This window comes from Artibeus jamaicensis, unplaced genomic scaffold (genome assembly GCF_021234435.1).
Source record: "Artibeus jamaicensis isolate MK-2021 breed Jamaican fruit bat unplaced genomic scaffold, CSHL_Jam_final contig_335, whole genome shotgun sequence".
Taxonomy (NCBI): domain Eukaryota; kingdom Metazoa; phylum Chordata; class Mammalia; order Chiroptera; family Phyllostomidae; genus Artibeus; species Artibeus jamaicensis.
This window is the reverse complement of record NW_026521800.1, coordinates 681,488-702,397: the sequence shown is the minus strand read 5'-3', so window position 1 is coordinate 702,397 and position 20,910 is coordinate 681,488. Positions and strand designations below refer to the sequence as shown.

General features: G+C 41.2%; 1 protein-coding gene and 1 pseudogene across 1 annotated transcript; one reads left to right on the top strand and one right to left on the bottom strand.

The window, feature by feature from the left end:
- Positions 1-804: 804 nt before the first annotated feature.
- On the bottom strand, positions 805-6,775 carry LOC119043746 (POU domain, class 5, transcription factor 1-like; annotated as a pseudogene).
- A 475-nt stretch (positions 6,776-7,250) lies between these two features.
- Positions 7,251-16,245, top strand: RPP40 (ribonuclease P/MRP subunit p40). The gene is made up of 8 exons (XM_037137841.2): positions 7,251-7,427; positions 8,936-9,080; positions 10,578-10,646; positions 11,275-11,370; positions 12,049-12,174; positions 13,873-14,071; positions 14,199-14,333; positions 15,449-16,245. The coding sequence occupies exons 1-8, from the start codon at positions 7,305-7,307 to the stop codon at positions 15,645-15,647; spliced, it is 1,092 nt and encodes a 363-aa protein (XP_036993736.2). The 5' UTR covers positions 7,251-7,304; the 3' UTR covers positions 15,648-16,245.
- Positions 16,246-20,910: the final 4,665 nt, after the last annotated feature.

Below are 20,910 nucleotides of genomic sequence, written 5' to 3'. Positions count from 1 at the left end.
CTCCCACTTATAATGACATCATATTAAATGACTCCAGGACAGTGCTGGGCACCAGTAAAAATCACCTGGTCACCCCTGGAGCTTCTCTCACCTGGGTTGTTGGTGAGCTCTCTCCTTTTACCACCACTGCATATATCACAGTGATATATTTGCATTTATATTTATAGGCACTGTAATTGTGTTTTGGATTTGCACCTGACCCCAGGCATTAGTTTACTGAAAAGAACAGTTTAACGTTTTCAAGGAGTTAAGCATCTTTAAATTCTGTTTATTTCTAATTTTATTGCATTGTAGCCCCAAATGTGATATGTACAATTTTTGTCCTTTTACATTTACTAGGTGTATTCTGTTGTGTTTTTTCAGAATGGAATCAAAGGTACTTTTATTTCTTTGTCAGCCTGTTAGCTTGGCTTTTAAAAAAATTCACTTGTTACTGTATTATTTGGGGTATATATCTGTATCTATCTATCTTTGCTCCCTGTGCATTTTCTCTCTTTTTTTCTTTTTAAGTCTTTTATTTTTCTGGTGCCTTTCTCCCCTCCCCTCCCTTCCCTCTTCTCTTCTCTTCTCTTCTCTTCTCTTCTCTTCTCTTCTCTTCTCTTCTCTTCTCTTCTCTCCCTCCCTCCCCCGCCAGCCTTCTTTATTTGACATCAAAGTGACAAGTAATGTGGGAATTAAAATCAAGAGCATCATTGACCTTCACCTTCCATCCAACCAGTTCCCCAAACTCCCTGCCCCCATACCATTTGTGTTCCCAATTCCATGATGAAGGAAGAATTTAATCCCAAAGCCCTGGAACAATTGTCAGGGTCCTCTCCCTTGCTCTCCCCTGTCCTGGGAAGGAAGGCACTTAAGTCTGAATGCATGAAAGCCCAGAGTGACAGACACAGGGGGAAAGGCTTCACCTTCAGGGAAAGTGACCAACGGGATACAGCACAGTGAAGTGAGGGCCTGCAAAGTGGGCCCTGGTGCCAAAGGAAAGAATTTTGGTTTGCCTGAGATAGGAGGCCCAATAGCCTTAAAATCTCATGAAGAACAGTCTCCATTTGATCATTTGCCCTTCTGGCAATAGTTGCAGAACCACACTCAGACCATGTCCTTCTCCAGCTGGAGCTGGGAGCAATTTGGCTGATCTGCTGCAGGGTGGGCTTCAGCCACTGCTAGAACCTGTTCTCCAGGTTGCCCCTACTCAGTTCTCCATACTTGTTCACTTTCTCTATGGGCCTGCACACGGGTCTCTGCTCTGCATATCTCCTGTAGATTCTCATCATTTTCATCTTCCTCCACCCACTTCTGCAGCAGGACCCACAGCTTCCACCTGTTTTTCAGACTGAGCTGCAGAGGCTCAATGCAGCAGACAGTCATTTGGCTGAACACCTTCCCAAAGGGAATTGCCAGGACGAGCCCACATCAGCCTGGGCATATCTCCTCTTCTGTTTCAGGAGCTTGGAAAATTGCTCGAGGTCTTTCTGCAGAGCTCTCAAGTCCTCACTCATCTCCCCCTTTGGGTTTGGCTCCAGTTTCTCCTTGCCCAGCTTCAAGACCCCAGGTGGGGAGGGGCTGGGGGGAGGTCATTGTTGATCCACCTCCCTGTGGGCCCCCCCACCACCCGCCTTGCCCTTAGGCTGGAGGATCTCCAGGCTGCCTTGGGACAACAAACCCACTCCAGCCTGAGATACACAGTTGGCCACCCCCCTACAGAACTCATTTGCCAGGCTGCATGAAGGAGTCCCCCATACCAAGCCCAGGACTGATTCCCTGTGCCCTGGGAGGGCCCCAGAAGCTCAGCTGGGTGGGGGAGTCAACCCAGCCTGGCTCTGGCCCTTCTGGCCCATCACCTCCACCACCCAGTGGGAATGAGAAGGCAAAGTCAGAAACCATGTGTACAAGTAAAAGGAGGGCTCTCTAAGACACTGCTCAACACTTCTCTCTCTCCCTTCATTCTTTCTTAGACTTTTCTCTCTATGCCCTGTGCTCCAGATTCTATGATCTGTTTTGTCAGTTGAGGTGGCTTTCAGTTCTAGAAACCAGAAAATCTGACACACAATGAAGAGTATCAGCAAGCAAGGATGGGCTAGGTAGGAGATGAGGCTGTCACAGGTAGCCACAGTTAACCAGGTTCTTGGTGATCGCAGAAAAAGAATTGAACTGAACACACAGAGAGTTTATAGCAGAGAAAGAGATAGCAGTTTAATTAAATGATAATACACTCCACAGAACATGGGAGTGGCCCAACTCTGAGCAGAGATTGACCTCAGGGGCTGAAGGGATTCTATTCTTATAGGGAAGATATGTCCCAGCTAGTTTTGGTGGGGTTTTATCATGCATGTGCAAGTAGTTATATTACTTTAAAGCTACTGTGCATGTGGTCTCCCATTTTCCTTGATTGCCACTGGGGAAGTGGGTTGCATAATGTTAGTTTATTATAATGCTATTATAATGAAGCAGGGTCCTGTAGCATTTTCTGCACACCTGCATTCATGATTCACCATGATTCACTGCTTTTCCAGAAAGTGGGGAAAACTGGTCTTAGAACAGAGTATCTGTCCTGTATTGATGTGCTTTGTCTTAGCCCTGGGGCACCTCTGGAGCTTCTTCCTTCCTATTTCCTGCCTCAAGGCCACAGAGATAGGCAGGGACCAGTTTATCTAAGCTTTTATACTACTGCAGTGAGAAATCAGTAGTAGGTTTAAGTAGGGAGTAGGTGGTATATATCATGTTTTTCATGTTTTCAAGAGATCACTCTGGATATTGAGTGGAGAGTGGAATGTAGGGGGCAAGACAGGAAGCTGGCAGATGGTCAGGAGGCTGCGGTTAGCAAAAGACAAGAAAGAGAGGATAGTGGCTGGTACTGGTTGTAGGAATGGAGAGAATGAGAAGGGGCTGCAACCAGGACACATGTTGCAGGTGCGCCAACAAGGGATCACAAAAGGAAAAAGAGTCAAGCATGGCTCCCTGGGGCTCACCCCATGGAAGAGAACGAGGCATTTTTCAGCAGACAGTTGTATTGAAAGCTGTGAGACTGTTGTGGAAGAGAACAGAGGCCAGACAGGAAAGAGAAGGGGGCCGAGGACCCCCAGATATCTAGTGAAGGAGAAGTAGGAGAGGTGGGAAGAAATCCATGAGACGGGAGTGGGTCTCAAAGTCCAGAAAAAAGTGATTCAATTTACCCAAGAGATTTGCTCTAATCAGGTATGGTGAGACAAGCAGACACGGCAATGACTGTCATGAAGAGGTTTTTACCCACAGTTCCCTAGAAACAGGTGGCCTGGCAGGCCACGCAGAGCCACCTGAGTCAGTCAGGAGGCAGAGGGAGTGAGGGAAAACCTTACTCTAGGAAGAAATGGGAGAGGTAGGGTAAACAGACTAAGCAGGTTTGGGATTAGCTAATTGGAATAATTTCAGTAAACTCTGGAGTACAGGGGCTATCTCCAGTTGTCTGGTACCTGGCCTTGGGGTAATGAGGGCACAGGGATATTAGCCTGGAGTGTAACAGCCCACAGAAGAGGTGTGGGAGGGTGTGGGCTCTGGATTGGTTAGTTTGCAAATGAAGAGCATGCTCACAACCCTGGAAGGTCTCTTCCTAGTCATCAAGACTCCAGATGCCAGAGCATCAGAAAATAGGAAGATACAGGGAATGCAAGGAAGACGTGCTCCAATGTAGCCTCTGTGTCAAATGCAACTAAAAGACTGAGTGAGATAAGAACAGAAACTTGCTTTGCTTTTGGCCAACACTATTACTTCTCAGTAAAGTAGTGATGAGGAAAGCTAGAATGGAATGGGTCCAGGAGCAAAGATGAGCACAGGTGGCTCTAATGGAGAAGAGAAACAATGGTAAATGCAAGGTATTTTTGTTCAATGTACTTTAGGGCATGCTTTCTTATGCTGATAGAAATGACCCACGGAGGGAGGGGGAAATGAATGATATTGGCAAGGAATCATTACAGACACAGAACTCTGGGAAGGTAGGCTGAAAGGACTCCTCAGCCCCAAATATACTTGAAGCTATAGTTTTTTGTTATTGTTGTTAATTTTACGATTTTTACTTATTTACTTTCTTGAGAAAGGGGAAGTGGTGGGGAGAAAGAGAGGGAGAGAAACATCAACATGCAAGATACATCCATCGTTTGCCTCTCCCCACCCACAACTGGGGATCTGGCCTGCAACCCAAGCATGTGCCGTGGCTAGAATTAATACCAGTGACCTTTTGGTTCTCAGGCTGGGATGCAATCGACTGAGCCACACCAGCCAGGGCAAAGCTATAGTTTTAAGCTGTAAAATAAGTGGGACTTTTGTGTTCTATTTTGTAATACAGGCAACACCCCACAACAAATCCTCAAGTAATGTTTCCCTGGAAAGACACCTCTGAGTTTTGAATACCCAAAATGCATAACAGGTATTTATCTCTCAATACATGTTTTCAGCTGATGTTTATAAATATAAATTTTATATTGAGTCTTAAAAAATTAGTAAAGCATTTCAAGTGGAACTGCTTGGTAAAAAAATTTCCAAATACAATTGGTAGGCCAGCAAAATCACTCTAGTCACTTATCTGATGTCACTGCTTTCTGGGAGGCCAGTGCTATTTAATTGTGAAGTAACCAAGAAGCAATGTTTTAAGCATTTTATATCCTAATATAATATTTGTAAGTTATGTCTACATGTCATATTGTTATCTAGGATGTTGGTAGAGTTTTACAATTGACTTGCTATTCCTTATAATTTTTCCCATTTAAAATAATGAGAAATAGGACTTTCACCAAGATGGAGGCGTAGGTGGAAACACTATGCTTTCTTACACAACCAAGTTTAAAAACAACAAAGTTTTAGCAACAAAAACGCAGCCAAACCACAGAAAATTGAATTATACAGAAGTCTGACAACAACGAACCTTTTAGCCAGACCGTACAGGTAAGAGAGGTGGAGCCAGAAGCTGAGCGGGTTTGGACAGGAAAGATCCAGGAGATGACCCAGGCGTGGGACCCAGGTGCATGACCCAGGCGCGCAGGCAGCTATGGGCGGATCCCAGGTGTGGAGTAGAAATGGGCAGATCCACTGAGGGCACAAGGTGGCAGGCTGACCAAGGTCACACATTCACGTGTGTGCGCCCTTGCTCCTGCAGATAAACCGGCGAAGGAGCCGAAGGAGGGAGCAGTGAGACAGACCTGCAGGCCCCAGCAGCAGAAAGCAGCAGAGGGGACGCTGCTCCCTCTCTGACCCCGCCCCCACATACAGGGTCACAACCCAAAGACCTGGGAGGCCCCGCCCTGGTGAATAATTAAGGCTCCTCTCCTCATACATGATGCGCACGAACAGACCAAACATGGCTCAAGAAGAACTCAAAGCCCCAGAGCCCATAATTCTATGCGACCAAGAAATAGCCAAACTTTCAGATGCACAGTTCAAAACACTGGTGATCAGGATGCTCACAGAACTGGTTGATTTTCATCCCAAATTAGAGGAACAAATGAAGGCTAAACTAATTGAAATGAAGGGAAATGCACAAGAAACCAATAGTAATGGAAAGGAAACTGGGACTCAAATCAAGGGAATGGACCAGAAAGAGGAAAAAAATGACCAAACAGAAAAGAATGAAGACACAAGAATTCAAAAAAATGAGGAGAGGCTTAGGAACCTCCAGGACATCTTTAAACATTCCAACATCGGAATTATAGGGGTACCAGAGGGGGAAGAGGAACAGTCACGAGTGGAAACCTTATTTGAACAAATAATAAAGGAGAACTTCACCAATCTGGCAGAGGAAATAGACTTCCAAGAAATCCAGGAAGCTCAGAGAGTCCCCAAAAAGTTGGACCCAAGAAGGAACACACCAAGGCACATCATCATTACATTAGCCAAGATTAAAATGAAGGAGAGAATCCTAGAAGCAGCAAGAGATAAGGGGACAGTCACCTACCAAGGAGTTCCCATCAGAATGTCAGCTGATTTCTCAAAAGACACCTTACAGGCAAGAAGGGGCTGGAAAGAAGTATTCCAAGCCATGAAATACAAAGACCTACAACCAAGATTGCCGTATCCAGCAAAGCTTTCATTTAGAATGGAAGGGCAGATAAAGTGCTTCTCAGATAAGATCAAATTCAAGGAGTTCATCATCACCAAGCCCTTATTATATGAAATGTTAAAGGGACTTATCTAAGAAAAAGAAGATAAAAAAGATGAACAGTGAAACCACACCTAAAACAAAAGCAAACTAAAAGGACAGCTAGACCAGGAGTGGAACCATAGAAATGAAGATCTCATGGAGGGTTAGCAACAGGGGAGTGGGAGAAGGAGAAGGGGGGAGAAGGTAAAGAAAATAAGTAGCATAGATGGTAGGTAGAAAATAGATAGTGGGGATGTCAAGAATAATATTGGAAATATAGAATCTAAAGAACTTGAGACATGTGGTCATAAACTAAAGGGGGAGGAATGGTGTGCAGGGTGTGCAAGGTGGAGGGGAATGAAGGGGGGAAATAGAACTGTAATGACATAATCAATAAAATATATTTAAAAATAATAAAATAATTAGAAATAGGTTTTTCTTAGAGAAACCTGTCTCCATTTTCTTGGAGACAGCCTGACATTTCAAGCACAAGTTACTAACAGTAACTGCCAGGTGACTTTCTAGCTTTGTCTTAGTTTTAAATTTGTTAATACTTACTATGTAAATTATTTAACTTCAGTTCTTCCAAATCTTACAGTAAAGTTCGTGCTCAAGGAAGTTGTACCACAGATATTCTGCTGCATGCATCCGCACAGAATTGGGGCTGTGCATACTCCAGTCTGAGAAGCGTGTAGTGACATTGTAATAGTTGTCAGAAAAGTTAAATGGAAAATGAATTACCACTGTAAACAACAACGGCAACAAATTATTAAGAGGTTCCAGAAGGATATCTTTAAAAAGATCTTAAAAGTGGCCCCCAAAGTCTCTTATTGTAGTGCTGGAAACAGAAATTGCATATTATCTTCCTAAACAAACTTCCTTAATATTTTGGGAAGAAGCAAGGTGGGCGGGGCGTGGGGTGCGCTCACAGGGAGGATTTATGGTAAGAGACAGCAGCTGAGAGAAATAGAGGGCTTGTCGAGAAAGGTGGCTTTGAAAAGGCAGTTTCCAGGTCCCGAGTGTCAAATGCCATTAATAAGCTTCTTCATATGTTCCACAGAAGCCTAGATTGGGCCAATAGCTCCACCCCCACCTGGGAGCGGCCTCAGTGAGTGAGGCGGGGCAAGGAATGGGGGCGGGGCAAGTGGAAGGGACGGGGCGGGCTCGCAAAGCTCTCGGAGGCAGTGCCTACGGGCGAGCAATGGCCACGCTCCGCAGGCTGCGAGAGGTACCCCGGCATTTGCTGGTCTGCGAGAAATCCAACTTCGGCCACGAAAAGTCGCGACACAGGCATCTTGTGGAGACGCACTATCACAACTACAGGGTGAGTCCGGCCGCCGCCTGGGCCGGTGGTGAGCCCAGAGGTCTTAGGAGCAGCGCGCTCGGGCCTGGTTGGTCCCCTCGATGGGTGTGCTGGGAAGTGTGTCTTTTAACCGCTGGGAGCTAGTGGTTTGCGGAACTGCAGGACTACAACTCCCAGGATACGCCGGGCGCGGGGCGTTTTGCTTCTGGCCGGGTTCAAAGGAGTATTCCCCCTCGTCCCCAACTTGGGTGCTGTGCATTCGGGGGAGGGGCACGGGTAGAGTGGGAAGTTTGGAGGGCGTGATCCCGGCAAAGGGTAGCGGTCGGCTGGCCGGCTGCTAACTACTTATTTTTGCTCCGTATCGAAGCCAGACTCTCGCCCCTTCTCCGTCACTTAATTCCTTGTCTCACCCGCCTGTAGGTCTTTCAGAGCATCATGCCGAGTCCAGGCTTATGGAAACTTTCTTTGCCTGCCTGCTGTTTTCTGTCTCTCAGGCAAAATGCACTATTTCTGCAGCTTTTGGGAGAAATTCGGTGTGGTGGCCCTGCTGACAAGCATAACTTAAGAGCTTTTGGGGGCTGGTAACATTGGCTGTTGGCTTCTTGAAAATGTCACCCCCGTGGAGTGCCTTCCTCTCAGATGTGGAAAGTCGAGGCATCAATGACGTTAATGATTGGTTTATCCAGGATTTGCCGAGAGTAAGGGAGAACAACCCAAATTCCTGGTCAAGTGTCTAGTAGGCTGCATTCACCAACACGTTTAAATAGCTAGGCATCCAAAAAATTAAGCTTTAAGATGGTAGTGGTTTAAGCCTACAGCACGTTAAATTGATCAACTTAATCTTCCTAATCTTCCCTGAGGACTGACTGGCCAGTGTTTCAGAGACACAAGTGCTGACCCTGATCCTTGGAACAGACTGGTGTTCAGTCTTTGGGAGACCGTCTTTCAAGGAATGGAGCACTTGGGGTAACACATGAAACTGTTAGGTTTAACAACTGCTTTGGATGGAAAGCTCACCACTGACAGGATGTGCCTTAACTCACCAAGTCTAATCTGTAGAATTTTTTCTATCTATGAAGTAGAAGATTCAGGAGCCGTTATGCTTCCGAGTAACCTTTTAATAATTGATTCTGAAGGGATTATGCCCTAAGGGACAATTCCTTTGAGTCAAGCCTGGTACTGGGATAAACAAATACAGAAATAAACAATTGTTCTATATTTTCCTAAAATTTAGACTGGTAAAAGGGACAGGACATAAATGTATAGCTTATTTATAAAAGATAAAATACTAACAAGACCTTTCCATTAAAGTTTTCTTGCTCATTCTCTTTCTGGTACTGTACATTTGAATGCAGAAATGAAAACTTGTCAGATTTTTTTTTCATGAGATTGGTAAGTTAGTTTATAAGAGTTTTGTAGAAATCTGTGGAGGAATAGTTAGCAGCCTTCATGATGTTATATCATCCCTAAAAACCTGGGTGTTGATCTACATGAAAAATAATACCTGTTTATATTACACATTCCAATAGGTTTCATTTCTGATTCCTGAATGTGGGATACTACCTAAAGAACTGAAAAACCTGGTTACAGAAACTGGACCCTATTACTTTGTGAAGAATTTACCTCTTCATGAGTTAATTACACAAGAATTCATCAATACCTTTGTAAAGAAAGGTAAGAAAACTGCGTAGTGTCTGTGAACATGGCAAGATGAGGAAGTATACTTAGATCACTTTACAATACAAGGGTTCTTCTCTTGTTTTAAGTAGGGCTTATAGAGATAGTCTGTGTGGTCAGGTGTGTGGTCACTCTCCCCATCTCTCAATATTCTCGCCTTTCTCAGGCTCTTGTTAAGTGGTGGTTTCTGATAAAACTTGTCCACAGTGTTGCATAGGGATGCTGTAACAAAAGGGTACCCCCTCATCTTAAAACAGGATTGATGAAGAGGAAAGCCTTTTGATCCATGTATTCAGATACAGTGCTGTTGGGTATGTGGCTGCAAAGAACTCTGCTCTTAGTAGTTCTCAGAACAGCTTCCTCAAAAGGTTGATTTCCTGAGGTGACCACAGTAGCTGTTTACGGAGACAGGTACTTGTGGTTTGATGTCTTAGATTTTATGACTCTCACCCTCCTCTGCTCTCCTCATTCCTATTCATATCTGCTGGGTTGACTGATTTATTCCAGTTGATTCCTGGAAGCCACTTGTTTGAAACTGTTTCTCAGAAAGTCTGTGGGGATCCCACTCTCACTACATAAGTTACTATACTTATAAGTAAGCCACTTACTTAATCTTGTAGGACCCTTGTTTGTCTTCTCCAGTGGAGCTGTGAAGAATCCTAGTTCCTTGGAGCTCCTCTCATTCTGATGTTGCTGGGGATGCTTATGAAGCTGGATATTTTGTTTTTGGTCTCATCAGCATTATTCCTTTTATCCGTTTCAAAGTTCGATACTACTTTGTTAATAGTGTGGACACTAGTTTTAGTAGGCACTGTTATATATCTTACCCAATTTAAACCCTTGCAATAAGTCTGTCAGGGGTGTCAGATTCATTTTCACCAGGCTCCACATCAGCCTCGTGGTTGCCTTCAAAAGGCCGAATGTAATTTTAGGACTGTATAAATGTAACTACTCCGTAACTGTTAAGCGAGAGCTCGGCGCTTGCTCCGGGTAGAAATAAGGTGCCGAGCTGGATAAAACAAGGTGGAGGCCGGATTTGGGCCACGGGCCTTGTGTTTGCCACCTGTGCTCTATGAAGTAGGCTTGTGATCTCCATTTTACAGGTGAGGAAATTGAGGCTAGGAGAGATCGAGTAGCTTTAACTTCCTACAAGTTCCTGGCACATTTTGAATTTCAACCTGGAATTCTGCCTCTCAGGTGTGTACACTTAACTCCACGTCGTGCCTCTCTGCCAGCATCCCCAAGGACACAGGTTCCATCCTTAGTCCATTTTTTGCCTGGTGATAGTCATCTTGCGCAAACAGGTCTTGGGCAGGGGATTAAACTGCCTGTGCTTGGCCTTTCATGTCCTCCAGGTTAACAGTGGCAGGTTTTAGGTTTTTTTAGTGACCTAGAGCAGTAATCTTGAAGATTTATTAACATGTAAAAATAATCCATTCATATTTTACAGGTGTGATTTTTTTCTTAATTCCTCTTCTGGGCTTTTTCTTATAGGTTCATGCTATGCACTGACATACAATACACATATTGATGAAGATAATACTGTCGCTCTGCTGCCAAATGGTAACAACTGATTCATTTTTTCTTCTTTCTTCAATTAAAAATGAAGTGCATGCTGTAAAAAAAAAGTCAAATCACACAGATGTATATAAAATGAAGGTCCCCCTTCCATCCTCCTACTTCTAAACTCTCCTTCTTAGAGGGAGCTGTTGTTAACAGTTGTGTTCATTCTTCCAGATATTTTCTGTGAATTTATAAATACATGCAAAGGTACTTCTTTTTTAACATAAATTACATCATATTACATTGTTTCTCAGTTTGCTTTTTTCCCATCCTGTATATCAGACAGCTTTCCATGTCAGTGCATCTTGTTCTGACGTACTACTTTTAATGTCTTGAAGATATTCCAAGGAAGAGGTATATAGTGACTTGTTCATTCCTTCTTCAGTAGAAATTTGGATAAATTTCTAGTTGCACTATTATAATTAATATCCTTGTATGTATAATGTATAAACAGTAGACTTGTATTATAAATATCTGTATATACAAATAATATTTTTGTATTTTAAATAAAATCCTCTAATGCAATTTATTGCTCTGATACCTAACTGCTCAATTTGCCTCGCTTTCTTTTAGTCATAGAACATGTCATATTTTGACATCTCTTTTATGGGAATTATTTGATTTATAGGGAAATTAATTTTATCACTGGATAAAGACACTTATGAAGAAACTGGACTTCAAGGTCATCCATCTCGTTATTCTGGTAGAAAAATAATGAAATTTAGTAAGTATTAAGTTTTCTCCATCAGTTTCTAACAAGGTAGTAATCTTCTCATAACAATTTAAATTTAAATGTTTGAATTGCTCTGTTTTCTTTGTTCAGAAAAAGGATGGGTTTTTCTTGTTTTTAAAGGTTTTGACTCAGAGGGCTCTCAATTGGGCTTCAGGGAGGATAAGATAATGCCATTTCTTTTTAGCTGTAGGCTGCATCTTAAAAGACCATAGAATTGGCATGGTCTGTTAGGTATATGTTTTGGGTCAAAAATTCAAAGTAGTGAACTCAAGGTAAGAGTCCACAACTTGTTCTTAATAAAGAATTTCCTTTGATCTGCCTAAATCTTTGTGGTTGCTGATAAAAATTTACTTCTGCTGGCAGCGTCTGGCTTGGGCATCAGTAGCAAAGGTAGCCACACCCAGAGGGAGATTAGAGTTGACTCTGTCCTTGGTCTTTGACCTGGGAAAAGTACGAATTAAAAACACCTGTGTTTAGCTGTCAATGCTAGAAATGCCCATTAAAGGCAGAGTTTTGATTTGGTAAAACAAAGAGAGTGCAAGAAGAACAAAATCATTTTTACTATCTGTAAAGTTTCCAAAAATTCTGTTTTTTTAATAGAAATACTTTTTCCACAGTGTAATCTAGCTACATATGAATTACATATTTATTTCTCTTTCCATTTTTAAGTTATTTCCATTGATCTGATGGATTTATCCTTTAACCTGGATTCTAAGAGGTATAAAAGAATATCTTGGTCCTTCAAAGAAAAGAAGCCATTGAAATTCAATTTTCTTTTGGCTTGGCATCATACAGGTATGGAGAATAAATTATGAAATAATACAGTGGTTTTGAAATCTAGTTGTTAACTAAAGGGGAATAAAATGGTGATTTCATCCCTATGGTCAGGGATATTGTGTACCTAAATGTGTAAACGTTATTAAGAAAGCTGCTTTGGCTCCCTCGTTCCCCAGATCCGTGGTTCAGGATAATCTGTGCATGCAGCCAGCTGTCTTCATCTCCTTGTGTTATATGTAGATCCAGAGATCTTGAGAATGGCTGCTGAGCAGCTAATCTTTATCTGTTTATCCCCTTCCTTCTTCCAGCTTATCTCCAACAGCCTTAGCTATAATGTTTTAAAATAACACGAGTCAGAGTTATACACACAAAATGTTTATTCATTATTGCACAGTAATTAGTCAGGCATGCCTTTAGAGGTTAGGTTAATTTTGTTGCACGTTTTAATTGATTGGGACAAATTTAATTCAAAGTTTGAAGGTCACCACATATATTAATCTATTTAGGTTTGCCATGCCCCTTGCTCCGTTTTAGTAGTGTGTTTTTGGCCCATCACAAGATTATAATGAATCAGAATACCACAATTCTGATAGTGAGGTCCACTCTTTTGGAAAATAGAGAACACACAGGTCCATTGTGGAAGTATGCCCACCTCTCTGCCCCTCATGGGAAGTTTTTGGTCTCTGGGTGCCCCAGGTTTCTTGCATGAGTCCAAGGTGTATAATACTTCAGTGATTCTCCTTGTACTTGTGGTAGAGATATCAGAGGGCAGAGAGACAGGCCAACATTTCAGTCACAGAAAGTCTTCATTGAGGGCCATCTATGTGTTGGGTTCTGGAGGGCTCTGTGTTTCTAAGATTCCTAATTATTTTAAGGTATTGTTAGGAACTATGAAAGTTCTGTGATTTTACCTTCTTGCAAGCTAAGAAGTTAGCCTGCACCGTCTCATGGATGCTGGCATAAGATATGGGTCAGAGACAGAGGACTTTATTACTGAAAGCAGTATCAGTGGCCAGAGTATCAGCATTTGCACCAGTCCACCAAGTCCTAATTCCTACATGGAGAGACACGGTGGGCCAAGTGATGCTGGCACATACTTGTTGCAGAAAAGGAGACTGGAGGTTAAGGAACTCAAATCTTTTATATTGGGCAGTAAGCCTGTTGACCTTTGCCCTGGAAGAAGGGAGACATTTCCTTTAGACTGAACAGTAAAAAGGCCTGCCATTTGCTCTGGATGGGGCCACTATTTCTGTCTTCCAAGGCTGTTAGAAAATCCTTGAAGATACGCTGAATTACTGGATTCAGAGACAAGGTTGAATGTGATTCTATCATCATTCAGTTCCTCTTCTCTTTTATAGAGATTGTGGAAATATGTTCCTTTTTCTGTAGAATTCACTTGTTTGTACATAAACAATGCTTTTGGTCTTATTTAAGATGAAATTTTCTTATTACAGCAAATGATGAAATTTGTATAAGTTGAATCTGGAAGTGTTATGCTTTTCTGGAGAAAGTGTGAAAGAAGAGGAATGTTTACAGAACTTTGGCACCAGGAACTGAAAGCAATTTAAATTATTTTAATTTGAATATAGCTTTGCACAACTTCCTTCTATCTTAATCCTACCTGAGTCCCATAACTCTCAGATGGGGTGGGGTAGTTTTAGGGATTTATGGAACTTGTTTATAATACTCAAATGGCCTTATATGGTTTGTTTTAAGGTGTAGAAGAATCAACGATGATGTCATACTTTTCCAATTATGGAATTCAGGAGCATCAGCCAAAAATAGCAGTGAGCACGGTGACAGATCTGCAGTGCCCAGTGCTGCAGAGCAGTGAGCTCAGGGGCAAGCTGGAGGCGGCCTGCAGTGCCGGGGAGCTGCTCGACTGGCTGGGCGCTGTCTTCAGTAACGCTGACCTGTGCGTACCTGAGCCCCAGGGTCTCGCAGGGCTCTGGCGTCTTGTTTTGAATTGGGGCTTAATATATACTTTGAAAGTGATCATGTGATGGATATAGATGTGTTTTCTCTCTTTTTTTTTGTGACAGAAATAATGAGCCTAGTAATTTCATATCGACTTACTGCTGTCCTCAGCCAAGCACACTGATGGCAAAAGCATCTTTGTGTACGATCACTGGTTTCATACTTCCAGAGAAGATATGTCTCCTGTTGGAACAGCTGTGGTATGAACACTTTTGCCTTTTTCATCTTGCTTGTCTGTGCCAACATGACATTTTAGGAGCAGTGCTACTGTTTTAAATTTCAGTGTCCTGTCACAAACATTTCCCTTTTTATTCCAGGCTTGGGCTCACTGTATAGTAACACTATCATCTTAAATGACATAATTATCCATGGTGATGGGAAAATTCTATTGCCATGTACTTGTCCTTATAGAAAGACAAATAGCAGAGCTTAACTGTGCTTCTTGAAAACAAACTGTTCATCTTTCTTGTTCTGCTCCCCTGGATCATTTTGGTGCAGTTTAAGTTACACTTGTCACCTAGAAAATAGAAATACTCTAGGAAAGACACGATCTGCTTTAAATATTGGAGTTCTGCAAGATGTCTCACTTCGAAATAGGGTACAAAAAAAGGAGTTGACTGATTCAAATCGTGTCTAAGATCATTTCCAGCTCTAACAGCTTGTGAATCACTGGGCATCAGTAATATGCCAAGGATTGTGTAAAATACCATTAGTTTCTTTTTTTTTTTAATTTTTGGGAGGGGAGGTATTATATAAGTAAGGGCTACATTGTCTCTGATGTCAGGAAACTCAAGTTCCATACCAAAAAGTTTACAAACTGAGCATGTCTTCTCAGTCTTCACTTTGAAAATGTCTAGGATTGCAGTCTTGAGGGTTTTCCTTTTTAAACCCATCATTCTTTTCCACATTTATTAGTTTAGTACTTTGATTTTCTTCAATAAGAAGACTTAATTTTTAGAATCTGATAAATTATGCGGCAGTGGTTCAGTTAACAAAGACTCTAAAAACAGCAGTTAAAGGGAGAGAAGCTGTTCTTACACACTTTTGGGGTTTTCTTGTTCTTTGACTCTTACATGATTTTCTACAGTGGAGGTAGGTAAAGCTGAAGTTTGTTTTGTGCATTGTATATTGATTAACCTTTATGGAATTCACAATATAGTATCAGGAATTTAATTTGCATCTCCTAATTTTTATAAATATAAATTAAGGTCTAAGTTTCATTGGAACCTCAGAAATATCACTTTATCCTGAATAAGTTAAAACAAGTGAACATTCCTAATTCTTCCTGTTTATAAGAATTATCTTTCTTTTTCAGTCGCTACTTTGACGAGCCAAAGTTAGCTGCTTGGGTTACGTTGACCGTTCAAGGCTTTGCAGACAGCCCTGTTTCGTGGAGAGAAAATGAGCATGGTTTTCAAAAAGGAGGAGAACATTTATACAACTTTGTGATTTTTAATAACCAGGACTATTGGCTTCAGATGGCTGTTGGGGCAAATGATGACTGTCCACCATAAAAATACAAAATTTCTAATCATGTTTGTTTATATTTGTACTTTTCAGATTTCTTAGTGGTAAAAGGACTGAGTGTTCTCTGAGACTTGTATGATAATGACATATCTTAGATAAGCATCGTGCTCTGGATGGGTCCCGTCCTGGACTGCAGTGGGGCCTGTCCAGCGATCAGCTCAGAGTTTCTCCTGGTCAGTGTCAGCACAGGTGTAGGAGTTACTGCAGGGTAGAGCGAGCCAGGGATCGGGGTTATGGAAAAGTTTGGTAAGATGTGTGCTTTTACTCAGGTACACGATTGCAACTTTTTCATATGATAATAAGAGCCAGTCCCCACTTCAAGTGTTGTGCATGTATCACCTCATGCACATCAGTGCATTTAGTTTTCACATCAGTCCTGTGAGGAAACAGGCAGAGGTCACGTTGCTTGTGGATCATAGGACTGGATCTCCTGCCTGCTGCTTCCTTAACTGTTCTCACTCTTTTGCCTCTGGATCAGGATGGGTATTTGAATACTGTATGTTAAAGAACAAGATGAGAGAATTTTTTTCCCAGCTGCATAGATGGTAAGGACCAGCTGAAAACAATAAAAACCTCCGGAATACATATCAAAAACCATTATTTAAAATGTGTCAGTGAGCTGCAAATAAACACTTCTGAAAGGCTAAATTACCGTAATTTTTGGACCATAAGACGCACCTAGATTTTTGAGGAGGAAAATAGAAAAAAATTTTTGAAGCAAAAAATGTGGTAAAATATTTAATAACAAATAACAATATTTCACCAATGTAAATGTAAACAGAACTCAGCAGCATTAACAACCATTATTCCAAATTTGGGGTTGGGGGAGTGCATCTTATAGTCCAAAAAATATGGGTAAAAAATTTTAATGGAAATAGAAATTCAAAGATGTAATTAGGGTGCTGATGCCACTTTTCACCTTTAGGATATTTGTGAAATGTGAGATCCAACTTTGCTTTTCTCATTCTGGTGTGGGGGCAGGGGCAATAGAATAGCAGACAAAGCTGAGGGCCTGCCTAAGAGGGCATGTTAATAGGAGAGCTCATAGAGTTGAAACCCCAAAAGGACAGAGTAAGGACGAACCATAAATAAACCTGTCTGCCTCCCTGTCGCCTTTCCTGTCTCCCAGGACAGCAAGGAAGATTGCCTTTCTGAGAGCAAACTTCTTCCCCAAGAGGATATATGTATAGCCACAAGCAGCCCCTTAGCTGTTTTATTCACACAACCTGGGCAGTCTAAAAATAATGTCTCAGGTTGTAAATTTATTTTTCCACTAGAAAATAATTTTAGTTGAGATCCCACAACTGCACAAACTATTCTTTTTTTAAAAAAAGATTTTATTTATTTATCTTTAGAGGGGAAGGGAAGAAGAGAGGGAGAGAAATATCAATGTATGGTTGCTTCTTGTGTGTTCCCTGCTAGGAACTGGCCTGCAACCCAGGCGTGTGCCCTGACTGGGAATTGATCCGCGATCCTTTGGTTTGCAGGCCCATGCTCAATCCACTGAGCTACACCAGCCAGGGCAGCACAAACTGTTCTTGATATTAAGCTCCTTCCTTTGCAACCCAGTCTTTACATGAATGCTTTCTTCTCCCACCACCTTGAAGCAGCCATGGCCAAACTTCAAGGTGGTGTCAGTGAACTTAAGTCCCTGTGTTTGTCTGCACCTCAAACCAGAAATTTAAAGTGATGAAAAGTTTTTAGTGCCTTCCAGGTCACAGGCAAAAGCAAAACAGATTGTCTTCAGAGGAATTTAGAGATAGTTACAAGGAATGTTAGTTCGTAATTGAAAATCACAGTTAAAATAGGCAAGCAAAAGTGTTGGACAGAAGAAACAGGCCTACAAAGACAAAATATTTAGGTTATCAAACATGATAAAAAGTATGCTGTATTTTTTTAAAGACTTTTTGTTTGTTTTTAGAGAGGGGAAGGAGAAAGAAGGAGAAACATTGATGTGTGAGAGCTACATCGATCAGTTGCCTCTCACACACCCACAGCTGGGGACCGGCCCGAAACTCACCTAACCAGGGATTGCACCAGCGACCTTTTGGTTCTCAGGCCAGTGCTCAACCCACTGAGCTAGAGCAGCCAGGGCTGTTGTATATTTAAAGAAATAAGGGGGATTGAAGATCATGTGTACAAATAACCAAGCAGATTGGGGAAGTATTAAATGGAAATCTAGGAGTGAAAAATACTGTAATTGAAAGTTTAATGGATTGGCTTAATAGTACACTGAACACCACTGAAAAAAGAAAATAATAGATTAGGAAGTAAAGATGTTGCAAACGTGGAAAAGCTGAAGGACTTCACCAGAAGACCAGGCATTATAAGAAAAAAAGGATGTTCTGCAGGAAGAAGGAAAATAATACCAGATAGGAATCTGGATCTACACAGGAATGAAGAACACGAGAAATAGTAACAATATGGGTAAATGTAGGAGTTATTCAAACCTCTTTATTTTTTTTTATTTTTTTAAAGATTTTATTTATTTATCTTTAGAGAGGGAGAGAAGGAGAGAAACATCAATGTGTGGTTGCTTCTTGTGAGTCCCCTGCCAGGAACTGGCCTGCAACCCAGGCATGTGCCCTGACTGGGAGTCGAACCACGATCTTACAGGCCTGCACTCAGTCCACTGAGCTATGCCAGCCAGGGCCCCACACCTCTTTAAAAGGTCATTGTTTAAGCAATCATAACAATATATTGTGGACTTTATAATATACTTGTATGTAAGAGTACTGTGGGTGACAATAATAGCTTAAAGACGAGAAGGGAAGAAGTATACTATAACATACTGTTGGGAGTTTCTTGTACTATACATGAAATGATACATTATCATTGGACTGTAGGCTGATAAATTTTAGATATATACTGTAAGTCCTAAAACACTAAAATAACAAAACAAATAATGTAGTTATTAACTAACAAGTAAAATGGATTTTTAAAATGGATTTGATTAACCCAGAAAATGACAGAAGAGTTAAAAAAAAATTGAAAGTAGATGGAATTAATAGAAAATAAAAAGTAAGACAATATCAAAACTAACCATATCGCCCTGGCTGGTGTAGCTCAGTGGACTGAGCGCAGGCCTGTAAAACAGAGTCGCTGGTTTGATTCCCAGTCAGGGTGCATGCCTGGGTTGCAGGCCAGGTCTCCAGTGGGGGACACATGAGAGGCAACCACACATTGATGTTTCTCTCCCTCTCTTTCTCCTTCCCATCCCCTCTCTAAAAATAAATAAAGTATTAAAAAATAACCATATCAATAATCACATTAAATACAGTAAACACCTCAATTAAAAGGCAGAGATTGACAGATTGGATTAAAGAGAAAAGACCCAAGGATATTCTGCCTTTATGAAGTATACAAATGGTTAAAAGCAAAAGGATGGAAAAAGAATACCATTGTAACACCAGTCAAAAAAAAAAAACAACTGGAGTGGTTATATTAATATCAAAATAGATTTCAGAGTGAAGAATATTAGCAGGAATTTTTGAAAGTCATTTCATATTGATAACATCAGTTAATGAATATAAAGTGATACAACCCTAAGTGTTTTTGCAACTAATAACAATGCTTCAAAACACATGGTACTAAAACTAATAGAACTTTGAGGAGAAATGCACTAATAATTATTAGAGATAATAATACCTCTGTAATTGACAGAACAAGTTGGAAGAAAATGAGCAAAAATATAGTAAACCTGAATGACAACATCAATCCATATGACCTGATTGATATTTATAGAGCATTCCACCCTACCAGAGAAGAGCATGATTTTTTCTTTAAGTGCACATGAAACATTTATGAAGATAGACAATGCAGTGGCCCATTAAAAAACTAATAAATTCAAAAGGACTCATGATACAAAACACCTTTTTGGCCACAATGGAATTAAATGAGAAATCGACAAAGAAAGATCCTTGAAAACCCTGAAACACTGAGAAACTAACAAGTGAAAAAACAAATTTAAAGTGTAATTAGTAATTTGACCATTGTTAATCATCAGGGAAATATAAATCAAAACTACAATAAGATACCACCTCACTCTAGTCAGAGTGGCTGTTATCAGAAAGTAAACAACATGTTGGTGAGGATGCAGAGAAAAGGGATCCCTGTGTAGTGTTGGTGTAACTCCAAATTGGTGTAGCCACTATGGAAAACAGTATGAAGGTTCCTCAAAAAATTTAAAAAATATATGTATGGATTTGCCATATGACTCAGCAATTCCACTTCTGGGTATTTATCCAAAGAAAACAGACTAGGCCAAAAAAAAAAAAAAATGCACCCTTATGTTCACAAGCCAGCACTGCACTGAGCCACACCAGCCAGGGCAAGAATGAAATCTTGACATTTGTGACAAATGGATGGACCTAGCAAGTATGCTAGGTGAAGTAAGTCAGAGACAAATACCATATGGTGTCAGTTATATGTGGAATCTAAAAAACAAAAACAGAAACGAACATAAGGGGAAGGGTGGGGGGATAGGAGAAAAAAGATGAAGGGGAATATAGTCACTAATACTGTCATAAATTTTTATGGTGACAGATTTCTAGAATTAGGGGGGTGGTCACATTATAAGGTATAAAAATGTCAAATCACTATTGTACACCTGACACTAATATGTACCAAATACACTTTTAAAACATGAAAAACAAAGTTATTTGAAATGAATTTTAAAAACCTGGGATTTTTTTTTATTGCTGTTAATGCAGTACTTAGAGGTAAACTTGTAACATCAAATGCTTGTATTAGAAAGGAAGAAAGGTCTCAACTCAGTGATGTGTTTCAGCTTTAAGAAGCCACTTCTGGTGAAGATGGTGCAGTAGTTAAATGCAGTGCTCATCTCCTCCCACAACATGTCCACATTGCAACTAAATTACAGAATAGCCAGTCTTGAGAACCACCTGAAAGTTGAACAGAACTCCTGTAACTAAGGATACAAAGGAGAAACCACACCAAAACTCATGGGAGGGATGGGGATGTGAATTGAGGAGGATCTCAGCAGCAGAGGTCCCCACAGAAGAGCATTGGTTTCCAACCCCCTCACCCCGGGCTCCCCAGCCTAGACCACCAGTCCTGAGAAGAGGATCCCCACATCTTGCTGTGAAAATCACTGGGGATTCTCTCTGGGTGAGGCAAGGCTGCTGGAGTCCCAGGTACTCCTCATAAAGGGCCTGTGCATGGACTGACTTGCTGAAGGAATCACTCACTTAGCTCCAGTGCTAGGACAGCAGCTAAGAAAAGCACTAG

Excerpts from the sequence above, each read along its gene's own strand:
- RPP40 (XM_037137841.2), top strand. The coding sequence starts at position 7,305 with ATGGCCACGCTCCGCAGGCTGCGAGAGGTACCCCGGCATTTGCTGGTC. Across the intron at positions 14,072-14,198 it reads GTCTTCAGTAACGCTGACCT|AAATAATGAGCCTAGTAATT; the intron begins GTGCGTACCTGA and ends TTTTTGTGACAG. Across the intron at positions 14,334-15,448 it reads CTCCTGTTGGAACAGCTGTG|TCGCTACTTTGACGAGCCAA; the intron begins GTATGAACACTT and ends TTTCTTTTTCAG.